The following is a 23,612-nucleotide window of genomic DNA, read 5'->3' on the forward strand; positions in this document are numbered from 1 at the left end:
ACGTCATCGGTTATGTAGAGTGAACTCGACGGAACGACTGGTTCGACGAAGAGTGTAGGAGGGTGATGGACGAAGAGGATGCCGCGCGGGCGGCAGTAGTGCAAAGAGGCACCGTCGAAATGTGGTAAATCACCGACAGCGGAAGAGGCAGCGAGTCCGACTTTTCCAGGAGAAAAAGCGCCGCCTGGAGGAGGAGGAGCTGGAGGAGCTGGAGCAGCTGCATCGTACCCAAGAAACACGAAAGTTCTATCAGAAACTCAACGCATCCCGCAAAGGCTTCGTGCCGCAAGCCGAAATGTGCCGGGATAAGGACGGGGATATCCTGACGGACAATCGTGAGGTAATTAAAAGGTGGAAGCAGCACTTCGAGATCAAGACGGTGGGGGAAGGTACATCGCTGGCGTAGCCAACGACGAAGAGGAGCCACTCCCAACGATGAGTGAAGTTAAGGAGGCCATTCGCCAGCTGAATAGAAACAAGTCGGCTGGGAAGGATGGCATCGCAGCTGAACTCATCAAAATGGGCCCGGACAAGTTGGCCAATTGCCTACACCGGTTGATAGTCCGAATCTGGGACATAGGAACAGCTACCGCGCAGGGGGCTTCGACAAGGTGCATGATGTTCAACGTGACGCTAGAAGGTGTTATTCGACGAGCGGTGAAGAAATGCGGGGCACGATTTTCAACAGATCCAGTCAACTTATCTGCTTTGCCGATGACATTGATATAGTCGGCAGATCATCTGCGGCGATGGAGGAGATCTACCGCAAACTGAAACGCGAAGCAGGAAGGATTGGGTTGATGATTAATACGTCCAACACGAAGTACATGCTGGCCTGCGGATCCAAGATCGACCGAACCCACTTGTCCAGTAATAACAAGGTCACGATCGACGGCGACGAGCTGGAGATAGTCGAAAACTTTGTCTATCTCGGCTCACTGGTGACCGCAGACAATGACACCAGCCGTGAGATCCGGAGGCGAATTATCAGCGGAAGTCGTGCCTACTAAGGACTCCACAAGCAACTGCGGTCGAGAAGACTTAGCCCCCGCACAAAGGTTACAACCTGTATATGACGCTCATTAGACCGGTTGTTCTCTACGGGCACGAGACATGGATATTGCTCTTGGAGGACCTGCGTACACTCGGAGTATTCGAGCGACGAGTGTTAAGAACCATCTTTGGCGGCGTACAGGAGAACGGAGTGTGGAGGCGGAGGATGAACCACGAGCTCGCGCGACTCTACGGCGAACCCAGTATCCAGAAGGTGGGGTAAGCTGGCCGGAAACGTTGGGCGGGACATGTTGCGCGAATGCCGGACGACTGTCCTGCAAAACAGGTGTTCGCTACGAATCCGGTAGGAACAAGACGAGCGGGGGCGCAACGAGCGAGGTGGTTAGACCAAGTGGAGCGTGATCTGGCGAACGTGGGGTGCCCGAGAAATTGGAGAACGGTTGCCATGGACCGAGTAAATTTTTGGAATTATGTTCGTCAAGTTATGTCGCGAGACGGAATACTATGTAAATAAAAAAAAAATAAAAATAATAAATTGTGTTGCGAGTTGCGTTACTTAGGATAGCTTTCTATTGCACCTGTGTAGTGAGTAACTGGTCTACAAATATGAATACACTGTTAAATCCCCATATGAGTCACTTCCAATAATGGAAGAACACTCGGCACAATGTCAAATTATTACATGAGCACGAGTAAAAACAGTCAAACCGCAGCAATTAATTACCACTCCTCGAAACAAAGGCATGTAAAATAACAACATTTTAGCTCTTTATAATTTGTTTGTATATTAGACCTTTCACTAGGGATGTAGCCGACACAATTTTATAGCCTTGATCATAAACTTTTCACGGTTTTCATGGTATCTAAGGGTATTTTTTTTAAAGTTAATTTTTTTTTTTTCATTAAACAGATTCATTTGGATCAGCAATATCGATAACGATACCGAATCCCATGGAAGCTCTTAAAAAATATCTTTGTTAAGAAAAATATTTGCCACTTGACGCGGTTGCTCTCCGCATAAATAAAGAGGAGGTAGAACGACGTGACGTGACGCGGTGCGGCGGGTGAAGGTCACATGGCCGGTTCGCGTTTTGCCGCGCTGTCACTCGTTCGCTCGCTAGCTTAGCTGCTATATAAGCTTAGAACTCGACAATATTATGGAAATTAAAGCCAGCTCAAGAACGGGCACACCGGACCGACCGAAAAAGCTGAAATCGCCAACAACTTGAACTGTTGTTGTTGTTTTTGTGGTTGGCTGCCAGTCAGCGCCAGTGTTGGTTGGGGGCAATTTGATTTTTTTCTCACCGAGCGTAAACCTTGTTCTTGTTTCTGCTTAGAATCGAATTATTAGGAAAAAAGCAACTGCCTACACAAAACTCCTACCCTGAAAAGAAATAAACAACAACACTTACCGCGTTCCCGATCGGTTACGATTTTGATGTCGTACTTGGTCGAAATCACAATCGACAGCACCAGCAGGGCGACGACGATGTACGCTCCGGAAACCACGTGACCGATTACGGCCAGCAGAATCAGGAAGCACGATATAATCGCACAAAACAAACCCGGCTTGTTGGTGCGGAGCTCGAGCGCCCGGCGACAGGCGTTCCGCAGCTTTTCCTCCACCAGGGGTGTCATCTGGAGGCGGAGATTGGCGTACTGCCGACACCAAAACACCACCAGTCCGGAGAAGAAGAACAGCCCCAGTGGACGGAAGTTGAACCTATGGCGACGGAGGGGGTGTTCGTGAAATGAAAAACAAACAGCGTGAGTTGTTTGGATGGTTCGACTTTTTAAGCTGTCTTCAATTAGTGGCAGAAGGCAATTCGCAACTTTAAGAACCGTTTCTTCGGTTCATCAAATCGACATGAATGATTCAAAGAAAAACTGCACTCACCAGACGATGGTTCCGGACAGCACAGACACCAGGGCTGCATAGGCCCCGGTAGTTCTGGTAACTTTAATCATAATTTCCCGGTAATTTTGACCAACTTTGTATGGCACTTGTTTCACACTTGAAACCGCCTGCTTCCACCAGGAAATTTTGATATTTTCACCCACCCTCTTATCACTTTTATCAATGACGTTTCAACTAGCAGAGGTTTCCACACACCCAATTGAGCAACAGAGAGCTCATTAGATTTTTCGCACAATCAAAAGATCGAGTTATTTCTATAACTGGGCCAAATCGGCGAACAATGTGGGCCTAGGGAATCACTTTCGCTATAATATCTTCTGCCCTTCCACAGAGAGCGCACTGTATCCTATAGAATATACGACGCAGAAAGAGCTGTGGCTGCTGCTGTCCTATGTTCGTGGTCGACGTCGTGGTCGATCTTACCGCGTTCACATTCACTTTCGGTTTGTTGAATATCCTCGCGCGACTGCCGAACGACTGCTGCTGAGCACGTTGCGTTCTTGTTAGCGACCACGCTAGTCATCCACACCACCGCGCTTCCCCTTCGTGTGGGGCCGCCACCAGCAATCTACTTTGTTATGATTGTTGGTAGCTAGTTTTTTTTCTCTCTGCTGTTGTTGTTGATGTGGTTGTTCGCTGCTGCTCATTCGATAGTCCTACAGCTGGTTGGTATTCGCACTTTTTGTTTGCGATTGTGCTCTGCGCTCTTGCCGAAGCCCAGATAACGTGTTGCTGTTGTTGGTCTGTAAAGAAGAACAAAATAAAACGAAAAATAAGTGGGTATGTACAAAATAAAAACAAGTGTACAATCCGTTCCTAGAATGCGGTAATGAAAGGGTGTTAAAGTATTTTGGTTTGATTTGTTTTGAAATTGGCTTCTATGGGTCATGAGTTTTAGAAGCTCATCTTATTCGTTATTACATCAGCCAACTAACTTTGCGTTGCATCAGAACTTCTAGGAAGATTATACAAAACGTTACAAATGTAAACAATAGTATCTATCTATCATATTTAGAGTTAAATGTGAAAGGGCCGGGGCATAATAAGCACTACTCTTTTCTACAAAAGTACGTAATTTCTTAGATAAATTTTCATGAGGATTTGTTTCGTACTTCCTATAGAATTAATTTTTCACAAAAAAAGAATCTCTTTAACATCTTCACAAAGATATGATATTTAAAAAAAAACAGCTAGGTTCTCAAGTGACGAAAATATTATAATTTTTGAGCACCACGAAATAAGCTCTTATGATCTTTAAATCATTTTGATCTATAATGTACGCACTGTAACATGATGTACACATTGTTTCTCAATTTTCACCATCATAAAATAGTTTGATTTTCACTTTAATCAATTTTAATTTTAAATTTGTTGGCTCGGGGCGAACAGAGCACAATTGATTGGGGCACGATGAGCGTTTTCTGCCGTATAATCTAGCAGCGAATTCAACTCGATGTAGTCAACTGAATTATAGAGCTACAGCTTGACTGGTTTACATCTGGCGATGTGGCCTATTGGTAAGGTGTCGGAGAGGTAATCGAAAGACTAGAGTTCGATTTCTGTTCGAGGTAATTTTTTTTCCATTTACCATTCATGATCGATTTTTTTAGCTGTTACATTATACGGCTAGTAGCATCATCCGCCAAACAAAACACCAGAAACATAATGTATGGGCGCGTGTGATTTGTTCGTATTCTATAAACAGGCTAGATTCCCCGGGAGAAAACGCTCATCATGCCCCGATTGATGGTGCTTATACTGCCCCAGGGGGGGGGGAGGGGGGGTAGGTTGTTCTTAATATGCCCCTTCAGTGACTGGTTTAAGCTTTTGCCCATTTGTTTTAAAATGCTCTTAACGTTTTTAAATTTAACGTTTTTAAATAGTTTTTCAAGTTTCAGCAAACTTCTAGTTGACTTGTTTTAGTGTTCGAACACGAAACAATGATGTAATTCACATATTATAGCTATTTTCTATGGTTAAATAAGCGTTGTCCTCAAGGTGCCCATTATGCCCTTATCTCCCCTACTATCTGATATAAATGAAACAACTAGTCGACTTTTGTCTCCGTATAAACAGCTAAAACTTTAAGTTTCTATCGATACTTCCAATTCTCATGAAAGAGATAAAAAATTAAAGCTATGCAGCCTTCTTGTGAGACTCGTGGGGAAATTCAAATGTCCACAATCTTTATTATTATTTACTTCTGCTTGAAACTTTCTTTTACTAGACATTATTGAGAAGTTCTAAGTTCAATCAAAATATCTTAAACTTACTTTGAACTCTACTACCTATCCCGGATTTTAAATGATCATACACTCAAAAGAAAAACATAGTAAAATTACTAAATCCGTGGTTTAAATGAACAACACGCAACCATATTTTTGAGTCAATAATGTTTTGTTCTTGATATTACCATGCGCATAGTAATTTTACTTTGTGTTGATTTTGGATGCGCATAGTAATTTCGACTACGTGCATAGTAAAATTGTCAATGAAATCATGAGTATTTTTTACATCATGCATGGTAAAATTGAAATGTTTCATAATAAAACTAGTACGTGTTATGATGTAAATAAGTACATGTTGCTTGATTCGACAACAAAATTACCATGCGCCATGGTATAACTATATTGCAGCGCGATAGGAATAACACTCTTTGCGATTTTTTCGAGATCTGGAAATAATTTATTTTCAAACAAATTACATTTTTATTTTTTCGTAACAACTATCACAGCACGATACAAAGGCCCCATAATAACTTTGATGATTCATTGTCAGGCGCTGAAAAAAATTATAAAAAATCACTTAATGATCAGATTAAATTTGGTAATTGTTGTACTTACACTGGAATCGATATGGATGTTGGCAGTCATCTTGAGACCAATGATCCAGAAAGTGGGCCCGGAAATTGCTATCCTTCCGTTAGTCTTCAGCGGCTGGTTGGGAGGGAGATCCCCACGGCCGGAGAATTCGGGTTGCAGCGAATGGAACAGCTAAAGATTAGAAGAAAGATAGGAAAAAACATTTGATTCCAGAAAATAGAAAAAAAAATCTGTTAGCATATTCCATAAGCAGTAAATCAGAAGTAACAAAAAAAAAAAATTAATTTAAAATTTACTCACCTGAGGGAATGCGTTTCCCGATCCGACAAATGGACTGATTCCAATCCTCACACCAAGTTCCGCGTCACCTGGTTAGTTGAAACAGCATATCCACCTTACGACGTACCCGCGCAACAATTTTGTTCACGTTCCGAAATCCCGACCGGCTGACCCGAAAAAAAAACACTCGACCGAAGCACAAAGTTCTGTGAATTATAATGAGCATAGTATTTTCGACAACACAAATGACGGTGTTTCAACATTACCATGGGCATAGTAATTTCAAGAACACGAATTGTGTAATATCCGAATATCATGCGCATGGTAATTAAGCCACGAGGAAATTACTATGAGCTGTCAAAGTAAGCATAGTAAAAATACTATGTCGTAGTATTATCGCCCAGATTTTTGGTAAAAAATACTAAATCATGGTCGAAAATACTAAATGATGGATATAGTAAAATTATCATGACTCTGTATTAGAAAAACCCATGCAATTTTTTCCGTGTAGCCTTAGATGCCTTTTTTAATTGTTTGGAGATAAGATTTAAAAAAGAAAATTTTTGTGTTTAAGTTGTCGTTCTTGTTTGTTCCATTGAATGTGTATAAAAAGTCCTAAAAAATATCTACATCAATACATCAAAACGATCCTTGAATATAGAAGATTCGAATCCTGAAGAATAAACTTTGTGGTCACTGACTTGGAAATTTGACTTTTTCCAGCTTTTTGGGGATTTGATCCACTGTGCGATACTTGTTTTCCTTTTTTCTCAGGGATTGTGCGATACTTAGATAGCAGCCATTACTAGTACTTTTTATTTTCGCTCGGTTCGTAGGAACGATAAATCAGCCTCCAAATTGGTGCCGTATAGAACTTGAAAGTTCAAAAATGGTTCATTGAAAAAAAAAGTCGCTTTCCAACGCTGGAATGTTGCTTAACCGCTTCTTTTGAACTTTTTAAACTTCGTACAGAGGTCGGAACCAGATCTAGGGCGAAAAAAGTTTTATTTTTTTGGGTACCTTTTAGTTAGGCAAATGTGAACTTAGAACGCTACAGTTTGACCTACTACTGCATGGACTATAAATATGTTAAGTAAATTGTCAATCTGTTGAAAAAAATTGTCAATGGAAATAACTTTATTGACCTCTAACTAAGCAATTTATGCCAATAAAACAAAATAGCTTTTTCTATAGTTTTAATTGTTTAAATAGTGTAAGAAATGAGTTAAAATAGGTCGAGGAAATATATGGGCTCGTATGTAGTAGAGGGTTTAGTAATGGTTACTTAAGTTATTAATTACTACGGGTTCAGAAAACTCTTGCTTTGGCTGATCGTTTTAAGTGTGTATCCGTTTTAAGTACACTTAAATTTTGGCAACACTAAAATTATTCTCCTCTATGGTTACAAACAGTTTAATAGATTTTTTTTTTCAAATTCAATTAAATTACACAAATGAATATTTGTACTAGTTTTGGTATAGAGTTAGTTTTACATATAACTATCCTTAAACACATAAGGCAACAGAAACACTTAAAGTGCCAGAAATATTTAAATTAAAAAAAATTGCAAACCTCAATGAACTCTAAAAGATTTAGTAAAAATCGTTTTTCGTTCGTTAACATTATCTTAAAAATTAATGTCTTTAAAATCAGACAATTGCAGAAACGAATCCAAGAGTGTTCTAAATTTCTCAATCATTATGTGATGTGCAAGGTATTCCCTCCCATCTAGATTCTTTTTTCTACTCCGTCCTCTAGGAGGGAGTGATTTAAATTTAGTCGGTGCAGCAGTAAGCACGTGAGTTTGATTTTCCAAGCCAAGCAACGGACGACAACCCGGCAAGCGAGCGAGCACAGCAGCAGAGTAGGAAAATCATCCGATTGAACCCGAAAGATGACGCATTTCTTGTCATCCATTCATTTGGGATGATTGTGAATGAAACGAGTCTCTCTCATCACGATGTGCGGTTCCCAACTGTTTGAACACCTATAGGTAGAACGACCATTCCAGTTTATTTATTACTGATTACTAATTATAACTGATGAATCCTTGTAGTCTTTTGATTGTTGTTTTCAAATAAAAACCAGAGAGAAGATAGATTGTCCAGTAGACTGAGTCGATTTGGGGTAATTTTTTCATTTCTCAAACCCTGGGGTCTAAAAAGCTTCGTTTTGGTTAAAAACTTATCCATGATCCTTGGGATCATGGATGAGTTTTGATCATGCACCAGAAGTGATGTCATGATGTAATTAGATATGACGTTACTGTCTTCAACAAAGTTGTTCGGTGGTAAATTTTCTTTAGAGAACTTATAAATTGACACAAAAACCATAAGCAGGCTGGGTTCCACAGAAGAAACAAAAGTGACCAAGATTTTTCAATACAAAATATCCAATTTTCCGATACAAAGATAAAAGTTCTAATTTATTCATGTAAACGTTACTTAAAATTCTGCAAAAAATAATGGATGAATTTTGAATTAAAACGAAGCTTTTTAGACCCCAGGGTATGAGAAATTCAAAAATGACCCCTAAATTATATATTAGAGTTTTAACCCTCTACTGCAGGGGTGAGCAAACTTTTGAGCCAGCAGCGAGCGAAATTGAATTTCATTTTTTTTTTAAATCACAGGTATTTTTATTGAAGCCTTTTCACTTGGGAAGATTCTATTTGCTGCGTAAGTGTATCCACTTGAATATTCAATGTTAGTAGAAGGGGAAGCCGTTATTAAAAAAATCCTTTACTTATTTCATCATCCAGATTTTTTGGTCTCCTTTTTTCCTGAACTAAAACTATAAAAGTTACTCACTAAAACTTAACGTATATAAGCTTCACGAATCTTAAAAGTTAATTAAAAAGAATAATGGAGTATTTTAGACATTTGCTCTACAATTTACTGCTCGTTATTTTAAAATACATAGAAAATATTTTGGAACTGGAAATGAAAAACTTCAGAGCACTGACGCGTGTGAGCTGAGCTCAAAACCAAGTAATTTAAGAAATTTTTTACTTCTATTTATCATTGGTTTAAAAAAAAATTAGCAAAGAATGATAAAATGATTGGATTTTTTTTTTGTTTTTAAACCATCTCGTCTAAAACATCTCAGCTGAAATTCTATAATTTCAGATAACAAATTTATTTCTAAACTATTTTATGAATGAGCACCACCACAGTTATTATTGGTTAACACATGTCTGTCAGCTGTGCAACGCCCGTGTAAAACAGGGATAAAAATAACACACCGTTGCAGGGAGTTAACTGGTTGGCAACTTTTATCGCTCTCTATGTAATAAAATGATGTAACCAGCACATTGGTAGATAAAAAAATTGGACTTTTTTCTAACAGCATAATAGTAAAGTAACTTTAAGTTAAAGGTTTTTATCGAAAGAAGTGGCTGTAAAACTATCCGAATGTTGGGGTTTTTCCTTTCGTCACTGCATGTTGTTTTCGCCATTGGAAAATCTACCATGAGTCATTTCTTGAACCAATCCCTTTTTCCTTCGTCAGAAACTTGAGTACATTGTTCGTTTGTAGCACTTCGCGTCAAAGAATGTTCTTACGGTAGGATAATTTAAGGAACTTAACCAGCAATGGTCTATTTCAATATGCGACGTCTTTGAATACGATCTACTGACAAACTTGTGACATACGATATCAGAGAAAATCAAGTGTTCCACAGAGTAGCAATATTGAGCTCAACGATATTCTTGACCTACGTATATCAACTTCGAGAAGAAGCTGTGATTATTTAGACTGGCATACCACCCATACCACTTGTGTTTTGTCTTGCGGTTTTGGTTCTATAATGATGTCCTTTATTTTAGTGTATATCTGGTGAGCCCTAGGGATCACAATTTAGACCTCTTTAATTCATAAATTTACAGAGAGCATTTCCCTTTTCCTTAGGACTGAAACCTTACTGATGCAAATATATTTATACAACCGGAATTTAAAAAAAAACCAAAATGCGGTTTTACAATAAAGAAACGAATTGTGGGATAGAAGTCATCTTTTGGTTATAGCAAGAGAATAAAAAACACAACAAAAAGGACTCTGGATTGTTAAACAATAGTTAAAAAGTGGGATTCTAAGAAACAATTGTGTCGCTCTAAGGTTGCATTTTAATTCTGCGTTCCAATAGGAAAGCAAAGTATTGGTATGGTATGACATACTGGCGCGTTGAATTTCATTGAGAATTATCACTTTTCTACACCTGCGAATGCTTGACATCGTCTTATTCTTATCAGGAGCCATAGAGAGCTCATCAGATCATGATCGGGATGGCGAGAATGTCGAAAAACCAAACGACCAATTCCTTGAAATTTTTACGGGAATAAGAATTTATGAGAATTTTCTAAGCGATTAAGATATTTTCACAAATTCGAACGGATTATCGAATAACTGTGCTTAAAACCCGAAAATCATGATTCAAAACGAGAAAAAGAACAATATTCATATTAGAATTTCAACATTTCACACTGCTGAACTTTCAAAACCGCTCAGTAAGTCGGGTTTGAGCGTTTTCAATGAGAACAGTTATGTCCATTGCGAGGAAGCAAACCTAAGCAAATGCTTTGTAACTTGAGTATGATAGCACCCTTTTGCATATATTTTTTTTCAAATTCAAATTAAAGATTCATTTATTATTGTTCGAACATTTTTGACTAATCTTGAACGAAATGTGCCATGTGGTCTTGTAAATCGTATACTTTTCCCAGTTTGTAATACGAGAAGCATTCTATTTTGGCTTAATTTCTAATTCCCCGAGTCAGCAACGGAAAAACAAAAATCAATAAGCGTCAGAAAAACAGTCAGTGTGTCAACGCGTTGTTGTTGTCCGCCGTTAGTCCGGGTGCTGCGGCGGCGTCCTGTCCATCAAAACAAGCTCAAATTGGGGGTGTTTCGATTGGTTTGCGACCATGTGGTAGGATGAGAGTGCAGCACCTAGGAAGTGAATTTGCGTTTTATATCTACTACTGGTGGTGCGCACGGACGAGATAAAATTAAACCCAATCCGGTGCGCAGTTTGTTTACGCGCGCCACTGCTGGCTGGTGTAGTTGCGAAGTTTTTTGCTTTGCTTCCTCCTGTTGTTGCGCCGCGACGAATACGCGAACATCAGCCGAGCGGCTTTTTGGCCCATATCCAGTTGTTGCTCGAAATGTGTGCACTACTGGCATTTTGCTAGAATCGATTTATACATTTTAGCATGTTTGCAGAATTTTTGGCACGATTCGGAAGCCGATGAGTTTGCCGCCTCTCGATTCCGATTAGTATTGCGTTCGATGATGACGGTGGGAACATATTTCCAAAATTGAGCTGTCACGGTCGCCATATGATCGATTTTTACAAATTGCCAATTCAATCGGTAAAGCCTGATTGAGTTATTAAAAAAATATGCCAAATTTGGCTATACATAGCTTGTAGGTGATCGAATATTTTTCCTTAACTCTGTTCGGTATAAAAAAAGATAGCGTATGCTTTTTGAAGTGTGGTTGATATTGAGTACACGGAAGAACAAATCCTTAACAACTCCCCCCTAATTGGTCCTGACCTCAAAAACAGCCCTAATGGACCGGGATGGTTCCTCACAAAGATTCAAAACGATGCATATTTCATATTCGTAATTGCCTTCCTTCAATTAATGGTTTGTCGAGAGTTCAAAAGAGGACAAAAGTAACAGAAGGGGAAAAGCCAGACAGCATCGCCACGAATGAATGTGCATCGTCCGTGTGCGGTGACTTGAGTCTGACTGGCTGCGTTGTTAACCTACATTTATTCCACAGCTCAATTGCGAATTGGTTTAATCCTATCCAGTGCGGAATTCGTTTCAACTCAGTTAACCGTCGTCGTCGTTCGACCGTGACCGAAAATATGGGTGACAAAAAGTGGTTCCTTGAATTGTGGCCGACCGTCGTTCTTTGTGAGGAAGTGTGATCTAAATTTATATGAAGGAAAAAACAATCTATTGTGTTCTTTGGCAATGTCCATGTTCTGGAGACCAAGTCATTCAATTGACATGTAAAAAAGTGATTGGTTTGGTCAGGTCCCAAATCGTTCATATGATACTGATCTATGCACTTTCAGAACTGACCTTATCATCTAACATTACTGAGGTGACTCGAAATAACCCTTCATCCGAACATCAACCTCTAAACATCTGATAGATTACGATCGATTAGACTAAATCTTCCCAACAAATCGTTATCTAATGGATGAGCTGTTGTTTTCCTCACCTCATCATCACCGTCGGATTTCATCATTTCTATTTCCACCGGTCGGTCCACCACAATTTCCGAATGCCGGTATAACTGCTATAAACATAGGGAACTACTCGACCGGTTTTCACCGGTAGGAAGTAGACTTGCAGACAGTCACGGTGGAGACGGTCACCAATTGCGTGAACCACAAAAGAAAAAAAAGAAAGATAGATTTAAAAAAAAAGTAAAAATATGTTTTCGAAAATCTAATGGGCTTTTGATAAAACAGATTTGTTCAAATTGTGTGAAAAAAACATTCCTCGCGTCGTCTATGAACAGTCCCTCGCTAAGAACGAAAGTGAAACTGCGCTGATGCGCATTCACAATTAACTTTCGTGAAAATGAAATCCTAATAAAGCTTAGTTCTTTTAGAAATGGGATAGTTACCAATGCTTGTATCCCAAAAACTATTCGTTTGATCGAAGTACTTTCTATGAAGGAAATGGAGTTAATCTTATGATAATTCATGAAAAAATTTGAAAAAAAAAATATTTTTCGTTTATTGAAGAATATTTTCTACTTTATTCTTGGTATCTCCCATCGGCCGGCGCACACTTTATTTAGGTATGATTTTGATCAGTTTTTTCTTTTTTTCTTGTCTAAACGGTGTTCTAGGTGATATATCTGCTAGTTTTTGGTCCAATACTTCTCTTTGAAAAGAAACTGAGGGCAATTTAATGGATACAGCTGTTTCGAAAGTAACAAAACTTGATTATTTTTGTGCCACTTAAAAGCGTTTTTAATGGAATTTCTGCTGGTAAATATGATCAATAACGAAGTAAATCCATTATGAGATTAATAAAAAGTATAATTGATTAGTATAAATCGTAGGTTGCGAAGGGTACACACAAGATTAATCTTTTTGTGCTTTTAAAAACAGCAAAAAACAAAGTTTTCGATTTGAAAATTGTTGTTTTTCCACAGGAGCAGAATCTTGGCAAATCATTATATTTTATACAGAACAACCAGCAAATACATACTTTAATATGCTGGGGACCTTACCACAAGCAGACATGTTATGGGATTCAAACGCTAGAATTTGTTTAATATAGAGTTTTTCAAGTTTTGTCGTCCTTTAAAAATCATCTGTCTCAAAGCCTCGGTACTGGCTATACAGTTTACGAGCTCTGGAACTAGCAAAAATTTGTTGTTTGAGATATGGTTTGCATGATTCATAACACTTCTAGCCTATCGGAGAAAAAAAATGCTGGACATTTCAGCGATCTACACTTACTTTTCTGCTTATTCGAAATTAAAAATTCTGGTATGAGACTTGACTTCCCTAATGACCCTTAACCGTAGTTATTGATTATGTGCTTCACTACAATGCTTCATTCGAGCTTTGTGGACATTTTTGACATTGTTTGCATACTTTTCCACCACTCACATACAGTATTTCTTTGAATAATCAACGGTTTTGTCAGCTATCAATTTGATAATGACGGATTTTGAAGGAAATTGTGCAAAATATTTTTTTTCGTTTTCTCTTACATCGTAAACATCTAAAAAAAGTGGAATTCAAAAATTTGAAAAAAAAAAATTAGATCGGTTAGTTCTTTTTACAGGCAACAAAATGCTGTCAAAATTTTGAATATACGATTACGAGTAAATGAGCTACCAGCAGAAGAAAGTGTCCCATTGCTAAAAGAACTATAGCTTTAATAATAAAAGTGATGCCAATACTGGCAATGAAGATAACCGATCACCTGCTATCGAAACCTAAATGGAACATTTATTAAAACTCGTTCTTAATGAAGGCTGTAAAAAATTTCAAAATTATTCAAGCTTATGGGCTTGTGATATAGCTCAGTTGGCAAGTTCGTTGCCTCCTGAGCCGATGTCCGCGAGTTCGAGCCCAAGAGTAAACATCGAACACGGTTGTACCGGATAAGTTTTTCAATAACTGTCCGCCAACTGCAACGTTGATATAAAGTCGCGAATGCCATAAACAAAAAAAACTAGTTATAGATACTTTCTGAAAAAAAATTCCAACTTACATCCTGTTACAGAGCTGTAGATCAGCTACGGACTGCTAAAAAAATTTACTCAGTGCCCAAGAAAGCTGGAGTTAGAAGCTATACGTTGCACACAAGGTTATATTTTTTTGATTTTTTTTTATGATTATGGCCACAAAAAAGGTAAAAGAAATGGTGTAAAAATCGTACTTTTCAATCAATGTACAGTCAAAATAGTTTAAGACAACCCAGATAAATTTTGAAAAAAAGATTAAAAAGTTGACGTTATTTGGCACATTTTTTCATATTTAGATTACCAAAATACGAAACACAGAATTATTGACGAATTTCCAAAGGTAGCTATTTTTTCAAACTTTTTGTCAATTGGCAATTTCTAAGATTTTCGTGCACTTAAATTCAACTGTGCACTGGATTGGACGCAAGATTTTCGTAATGAATTTATATTAATCACAAATGAAATATCATACCAATTCTAGTGGTGTCAAAACAATACTTTGCACAAATATGGTAAACATAAAACTAAAAGTGAATCCAGAAAATTTACGCGGACGCTTGCATTTTTGTCTGTTTTCGTCGGTATCGAAATTAGACAAAGTTAGGTAGGTTCAGTGTTTTTTGATAGAAAGGAGTGTAGACAGTATACTCAAAACCCAGTGCAAAGTTGAATAGAGGTTTTAGAAAATCTGAGAAATTGCAAATTGACAGAAGGTTGGAAGAACAGCTACCATTGAAAATTCGTCGAAAATTTTGTATTCTTTTGAAACTCTAAAGACGCGAAAATGTTTCAAATTACGTCAACTTTTCAATCCTTTTTTTTTTCGAAATTTGTCTGGTATGACTTAAACAATTTTGACGATTCATTGATTGAAAAGTACGGTTTTTACGCCACTTTTTTAACATTTTTTGTGGTCATGATCTTAAAAAATTAAAAAAAAAATGTATATCCTTATATGCAACGCATTTTTTGAGCATCCTGTAGCCGATCTACGGGCCTTTTTCCGAACCATGTTTTTTTAGGATTTTTTTTCTTAGAGGTTAAACAAAACTATAAATTTTGTAAAAATCGGTTGGGAAACAAGAGAGACCTATTGGTTTTAGTCAAAAGTTGCAAATTGACACTCCAGGGGTAACGGAACGGGTAAACATTTCAGGGACGGATACGAGTTGAAATATCCCTTCCGGGATTTTTGGGTGGTTTTACAAAAGATTTGATATTTGTTCCGGCCCAACTTAACTTAAAATGGCTTTTCTCTACAGCAGAAAATAAAAATAATTCCTAATAATAATAATCTGTCCCTAACGGGGTTTGGAATTTTCAATTTAAAAAAAAATGCAGAGACAGCTTTGGAACCCAAATTTATATTTAAAATTGGACATAATTCTTCAGAATAATGAATTTTCGAAAAAAGACTTTTTTCGAAAAACATTTCGAAAGATGCTCAAAATTCAAAGCACAACTTTAGAAAAAAAAAAAGTTAATAGTAATTTTTCGTTGATTCAAATCTATTTTAGTTATGCTGTGCTAATTTTACTGCACAGAAAACATAAAAAAACTGAAACTTTGAGCGCTTTGAGGCACACCTAAAACAAGTCTGATTTAGCTGAAACTTTGCACACCGGTCAGTTTTGAAAATGTATATGATCGGTTTTTTTTAAATTTGATTATGAATTTCTTGTATACATCCATTGCCACCCCAACCTACATACTTCAAGAATCATGTTTCGCGTTGTAAAAGAAACATTCCTCTTATGGACTAGAGCTGCCTGACACACATACAAAACCGCTTCCCGAAAAACGTGCTATAGTTAACACACTGAAATGCAGCTGTAAATCCTAAATCAGCACTCGGGTGACAGCTGTTGATGATAACATTGGAGTAGGGCTTTGCACAGTCAAAGTGTGTGGCAATCTTTGTTACCATTACATCATACCATCTGACTAAGCTGAAACTTCGACAATCAACTAAACTTGAGTGTTGGGTGACAGTGGCATCATTTTGATGAGCAATATCATAAACAGACACTCTGTAGTGCATTCCACTGCACAGTTGTTTTTCTCGATGTTTTGCGTAATATGCATAAATGGATAATCATGTGAACTAACCAAACTATTTTGTTATTTGAAGATTTCGAAATTCCAAATATGATACCACTGCAGCTACTGTCCACAGTCCTATTCCGTTGAAATAGTTTTCAACTTCGGAGTTATTTCCAGAGTAATTTTGTAGAACACGCGACGCCGATAGAACGCGTGACGATTCTGCGCAAATGATCATGTATTCACGACGAGGATATCTATAGATCTATCTATCTGTCTTGCACAGCACACAGTAGCTAGAAGGTGCTTTCAGTTTAACCGATCTAGACGTTGTCACTGATTCCGATAAACTGAAAAACCACGACGCGCACGGCGCACGTTGCGCTCAAACCATTCGTCGTCAGTCAAACCAATCAGCGGCGGCGATGTCGGTTGAATATGTGTGTTGTTTTTGTTTTGCTATTTTTTACTTGCCTGGCTTAGGTTTACTGGCAACGAAACGGAACGGAGTTCTATTACTGATGCCTACCTAACTCTTAGTACCTAGTGTTTTTATCGTTTCTAGCTGGCTGACTTGCAGATATTTCAAAGTGAGAAAACCATTCACTCACTGTGGAAACAGGTAGGGATGTATCAAGGGATAGTTGTCTTAAAAAATACTGTTCTCAATCAGTCATGTAACATATCTGATTCAAAGTTAGTGTCTGAAAAAGTTTAAACTCGTATAAATTTGTAAGCAAAATATGGTGATCTATCAAAGATAATAAAGTGTTCATTTTTGGAAAGCTTATTTAAAAAGATTTTTGTGTAGTTATATTTCTTAACAAACTTTGTTAAACGTTTCATTTGTTTATTCAATCAACGGACCAAGTATAGGTCCAAATGACGACTTAAAGTTAAAGTTACATAAAATTTACATCTAATTAACGATTTCTTGATATTCTTAAAACATTTCTTCGGAAAACATTCCGCGAATCGTCGAAGTCGAAGAGCTCGGAAAAGCGGTTGAACGTTTTCATTACACCGATGAATGCACTATTGGCTCCATAGTCGTTCAATCGAATGGGGACATACTGTTGAAGGTCCTGGTTTCTCAGTCCATGGGGTCTCACACTAAGAGGAATAGCTTCCAGTAGCGTAGGACAATCGATACGCGATGTCAGTAGATCGGCGACAAAAGAAGCTCGTGTTGCATTTCTTCGGGCTTGAAGAGTATCCACGTCTATAAGACGACATCGGTGTTCCTAGCTTGGCATGTGGAACGGGTCTGGCCAGTTAAGGTGTCTGAGGGCATAACGCAAAAAGCGCCTCTGGATAGCCTCGAGCCGCTCATTACCGTTCTGGTAGAAAGGACACCAGACAGCTGAGGCGTATTCGAGGATGGATCGAACTATGCTGCAATACAGGCTCTTCAGGCAATACACGTCCTTGAATTCCTTGGCCACTCGAAATAAAAATCCGAGGCTTCTAGAAGCTTTATTGACGACGTAGTTCGTATGTGTTTTGAATTGCAGCTTACGGTCGAGTATTACGCCCAAATCATTAATGTGATCCACCCGTGCAATGGACTCATCTCCTAAGAAGTACTCCGCGCAAAAAAGGCTGCCGTCTTCGTGAGAAACTGATGACTGCACATTTACTGCGATTCAAAGGCAGACAGTTGATGTCGCACCACTGCACAGTAGACTGGCCCAACTTTGTATGGGATGATTTTTACAACATTTTTTTCAACACGGCACCCCCTAGATTGGTGCATTTAGGTGAAAAAATGACTTTCTGAAAGTTTCAGGTCATTTGGAAGAAGCCCGAGCTGGCGCAAAGTAATTGAAATTTGTATGGAAATTTTCGGCAAAATGTATGAAAAAGCGACATACTTTCACTCTTTGTGTTCTTAAATATGTTCTCAGTATGCTAGAAAGCTCAGAATTTCAGGAATTGTAGTTCAAACAATGACAAACAAGTTTCTAGAAGATAGTGACGCGATACGAGTTGACTGTGATGAGTTATCCGCAAATGAATGTGTGATTTTTTCGCATATCATTGATATATCGTGAACGGTGTATGGGCTAATAATCGCACTAACTTGATCACATCGTCGCACAGTGCAGCAGTTTATAGTTTATCAAACAATTCTTTAAACTTTTTGCAAAGATATTTTTTATAAAATAAGCTACAACTTTGCTGAAGACACAAACTTTCTATCTGTAATTCACATTGTTTGACAATGCGTCAAGTTAGTACTAAAAAACCACCTATACACCGTTCACAATATATTCATGAAATGCATGTCCATGAAATCACACATTCAATTGCGGATAACTCATCACAGTCAACTTGTATTGCGTCACAATCTTCTACAAACTTGTTTGTCATTGTTTGAACTACAATTCCTGAAATTCTGAGCTTTCTAGCATACTGAAAACATATTTTAGAACACGAAGAGTGAAAGTATGTCGATTTTTCATACATTTTGCCGAAAATCTCCATACAAATTTCAATTCCTTTGCGCCAGCTCGTGCTTCTTCCAAATGACCTGAAACTTTCAGAAAGTCATTTTTTCACCTAAATGCACCAGCCTAGGGGGTGCCGCGTGAATTATAAAGATTTTTTTTGTTATGGGCCAGTCTACTGCACAGTGGTCCAAAATACGAAAAACGTGATCGTTGCTTATAACTTTTTTAGGTCACATTTAAGCATATTGGTGTCTTCGGAGAAGTTTGTCAGTAAAATCAGCTCTATAATATAAAACTATTATTTTTAGGATTAATCCCCCTACAAGTGAGATAAAATTTCTAACTTCTCTGTTATAGGTTTTAGCTCTTTGATGTCTTCGACAAACTTGTTTAAAATCAAATTTTCTACAACTTTGTCTCAGATGCCAAGTTTCTAAAATAATTATTATCAGAGATATCAGCCAAATAAGAAAGTTAACCTCTAAAAATCAGTTTATTAATAATAACTTTTTTCAGTTAATTTTAAGTTTAATAATATGTTCCACAAAGTTGTTTGTCTTACTAAAATACACCACTTTGTTGAACATTTAAAGTTTGTAAAATGTGATACTGCAGAGCTATGTTAAAAAAACTACCGAAAATAGGGCTTTTTCACGCCTTATTTTACAAACACCGGGCAACATCGGGCAGCTCGCTTTAGATGCAAAATAAAGTCGAAGATTTCGTCTACAAGATGCAGGTACAACCGTCAGTATCCACTTGTATCCAAGCGAGATACATCTATTTTAATTTTCCATGTTTGCATTAAAAACAACGATTTCTATGAATCTACATATAGCGCATTCTACCACGTGTGTTTTCTTCTAGCTTTTCCCTGCGCGATGTCAGAAGCAAAGATTTGGAAGCGTATTTGTATTATTAGCATCTCCAGCTTGTAGAGGATATCTTTTTTAATTGAACACACAATAACCTGATGCTAATAATACAAATGCTCTTCCAAACCTTTGCTTCTGACATCGCGCAGGGAAAAGCTACACTGAACCCAAATTCACACTTAAAAAACACTAGAAGATTCACTTAAAAGTGAAAACGCAGTGAATTTCTTCATTTCAAGGGGCTCATGTACATTTCACTTGCCTCTCACTTAAGTTTTAAGTGACCGAATCAATAAACACTAGCTCATCACTTGAGTTTTAAGTGACCGGCATTGAATGTCTTCGATGCTCACTTGAAATCCACTTGACCGGTCACTTAAGCCAATATTCACTTGCCGCTCACTTAAAATTCAAGTGATTTTTTGCATAGCGAATGTCAACAATGTCAGTATTGATTGTTTCATTGTTGTTTGGAAAAGAAACAACAGAGGTTTGTTTGAGTTGGTAGATGCAGAATTAAAGTAATTTATATGTTATTAAACAATGATATTTTCCATAGGTCGACCGACAGAAACATCGTGTGAACCAGTTAACACGTCACAGAGACCCTTTTTAAAGCAATCAGGTTTCGGATACGTTTTCCGATGATGATTTATTTTGGAAATATTCAAGTGCAATTAAAGTAAGTATCATGCAAAACAATAAATACTAGTTAAATTTATTTTATTTTTTAATTATTATTTCAGAAAAGATCAACCCGAATGTCTCGTCAAAGTGAGGAAGTCAATGATTTTTCGAAGCCGAAAAATCTTTTTGAAGAAGAAAAAGTGACGTTTTTTACGTTGTATTTTTTAATAAATAATTGTTTTGTAGAAACAAAGTTGATTAATGTTTGATATTCCGAAATTTCACCTAAAAACCACTACAATTGAAAGATATTAATGACCTGAGCAAACATTTGAAATTGACTTTGCCATTCACTTGAAATTCACTTGATCGCTCACTTAAGTGATTTCACTTGACCGGTCACTTAAAATTCACATGAATTTACGTATGGCGCAAATTCACTCCAGATGTCACTTACCTTTAAAGTGAAAATTATTTTCGGTGTAGAAGAAAACACACGTGGTAGAATGCGCTATATGTAGATTCATAGAAATCGTTGTTTTTAATGCAAACATGGAAAATTAAAATAGATGTATCTCGCTTGGATACAAGTGGATACTGACGGTTGTACCTGCATCTTGTAGACGAAATCTTCGACTTTATTTTGCATCTAAAGCGAGCTGCCCGATGTTGCCCGGTGTTTGTAAAATAAGGCGTGAAAAAGCCCTATTTTCGGTAGTTTTTTTAACATAGCTCTGCAGTATCACATTTTACAAACTTTAAATGTTCAACAAAGTGGTGTATTTTAGTAAGACAAAAAACTTTGTGGAACATATTATTAAACTTAAGATTAACTGAAAAAAGTTATTATTAATAAACTGATTTTTAGAGGTTAAGTTTCTTATTTGCCCGATATCTCGGATAATAATTATTTTAGAAACTTGACATCTGAGACAAAGTTGTAGAAAATTTGATTTTAAACAAGTTTGTCGAAGACATCAAAGAGCTAAAACCTATAACAGAGAAGTTAGAAATTTTATCTCACTTGTAGGGGTATTAATCCTAAAAATAATAGTTTTATATTATAGAGCTGATTTTACTGACAAACTTCTCCGAAGACACCAATATGCTGAAATGTGACCTAAAAAAGTTATAAGCAACGATCACGTTTTTCGTATTTTGGACCACTGTGCACTGTGCGAAAAGATTAAACTGGTTTTGCAGAAAATCAATGTCATCCTGACCGTTTATGGCGTAGAACAGTTTAAGATCATCAGCATAACAAAGTTTCGGACCGTTAAGGAGTGTGAGCACATCGTTAAAATAGATTAAGAAGATAATCGGTCCTAAGTGACTACCTTGGGGCACACCAGAGGAAGCAGAGAACTGGCTGGAGAGAGTGTCTCCAGTGTGAACTGTCAATTTACGTCCAGTTAAGTAACTGCGGAACCAGCCAAGTAATGGTCCGCAGAATCCTAAGCGCCCAAGCTTACCAATGGTGATATCGTGGTTCACCTTATCAAACGCTGCTGACAAATCAGTATAAATGGCGTCAGTTTGAGACTTAGCAGCAAAACTTTCGTGTACATAGAAGGTGAATGTCAACAGGTTAGTTGTCGTAGAGCGTTTGGGCATAAAACCGTTTCATATACATTATAGAATCATCGCATAAAACTCGAATAAATATCATTTACCTAACTACATGCATATTTTTAACTTCTGGCTTAAGCGATAAGAATTATACAAATTGGACGAAATTCCATACCTGATTCGTACATCCTGAAATTATACGATAGAGCGCAAGTTTTGCTCTCAATGCATGCAAACCGTTTCCAGCGACAATATTTGCTGCTTCTCTCATTGGACAATTTTTGCACTGTTTATCGCAGAGAGAACAACAAAGTTGTTTTCTCACTTGAATCCCGCACGAGAGAACAAAATTGCAAACATGGCTGACTTTCTACCAGCTCCGATTTATACCGACTTTAAGTAACCGTTTTTACGATCATTCACTTATTTGGAAGGAATTGCGATTCGCATGAACATTGTCTACAATTTGAGATGTTCAGCAAGGTTGTCGAATTTACAGAAAAATGTTCAATTTTACATATTTTTAAGCAACTATCTTGAAAACTACATTCTTGATTTTAGATTTGTTATTCCCAGATTTTTAAAATTTTAAATTTTATTTAGATTGGGATTAGATCTCTAAAGCTATATTATGATTTTGGTAATGTAGAATGCGAATTATAAATGAAATAACTCAATTTATCGATGTTTGTTATAAATTTTCTATAAAATTTTTGAAAAAAGCATCACAGAAAAACGTCAAAGACCTTTTGGGGCGAATCACAGAGTTCCAGATATCTATTTTTTTATTTAAATTATCTAATTTATCTAATAATTATTGTCGGTAACTTTGATGCCAGCTAATTCATGTTAATAAAAAATCTAAAATCGTTCACCCAGTCACCCAGGCTTTATTTTTAAATTTTCGTAATTTTCTCAATATTCAGAAATTAAAATATTTCACAAGGTTTTGGTTTAAATTTTTTTTGCCAGCATTTTAATGCTAACAGAATAAGCCTTTTTGACGAATTTGCTAAAATTTAAAAAAATTATCTGCTGAGCATATTTTTTACCATAATACTTTATTTTTGCTTGAAACAAAAAACGGACTTTCAAATTCCTTTGATCATGTGTAGCTTCCGATTTTTGGCTGCTCTTCCGACTCACTTTAATGAATTTTGCTTTTCAAAGTGGCAGGAGTTGAATAGCTAGGAAAAATGTATGCTGAATAAAAAAATCTGCAATACATATTACATTATGCCAATAAACGATATTACATTTATGCCTTGGACAGAACATAATCAAAAAAGCTTCGTGAGCCGCACAAAAGGGTCTCGCTGGTTGCATCGTTTTCAATAGATATTACACATTCCTACCTACTAAAGCTAAAGTTAGATATACTGACCCAACCTCTAAGTACGCCACTGTCGGTCACAAAGCACATGTTCAATGGATCGTGCGCTTCATTTCCAAGTCCACGCCAAACTAGTCTTATTTTTAGCGCCATATAGTGGTAAGGTAGGTTTATTTGTTAGAAAAATCTGCAACAATAACAACAACGGCCAGTAGCTCAAAACTGGAAGGAAGCAAAATCTGACAAAGCGAAGACGAATGAATGGTGGTATGATTTAAATTGACTGAAGGCCAGAAACTCGTGGCGTGTGTCTCGATCAAAGATGGACTTCCGAATGGTGCGCTGAAAAGGAAGAATTCCTTCGGAATGTGATGTGCTATTACAAAACTATAAAAGCCAGCACAATGATAGTTGAGGTATAATTTCTATTAAACAATTGTTAGTTTT

The 23,612-nt window shown here is 37.3% G+C and overlaps 1 protein-coding gene across 2 annotated transcripts in view; it reads right to left on the reverse strand.

The window, feature by feature from the left end:
• LOC129747635 (uncharacterized) overlaps positions 1 to 23,612 on the reverse strand; it is a 40,659-nt gene that overhangs the window by 11,974 nt on the left and 5,073 nt on the right. The window contains exons 1-3 of one of the 2 annotated variants that reach the window (XM_055741935.1): positions 16,375 to 16,641; positions 2,912 to 3,675; positions 2,427 to 2,737 (exon numbers count right to left, since the gene is read on the reverse strand). In XM_055741935.1, coding sequence (XP_055597910.1) covers positions 2,427 to 2,737; positions 2,912 to 2,982 — 382 coding nt within the window. In that variant the 5' untranslated portion in view covers positions 2,983 to 3,675; positions 16,375 to 16,641. Of the gene's footprint in view, positions 1 to 2,426; positions 2,738 to 2,911; positions 3,676 to 16,374; positions 16,642 to 23,612 lie in introns of those variants that run through there. The other variant, XM_055741933.1, reaches the window with a different exon arrangement.

Source organism: Uranotaenia lowii, chromosome 2 (assembly GCF_029784155.1).
Source record: "Uranotaenia lowii strain MFRU-FL chromosome 2, ASM2978415v1, whole genome shotgun sequence".
Taxonomy (NCBI): Eukaryota; Metazoa; Arthropoda; class Insecta; order Diptera; family Culicidae; genus Uranotaenia; species Uranotaenia lowii.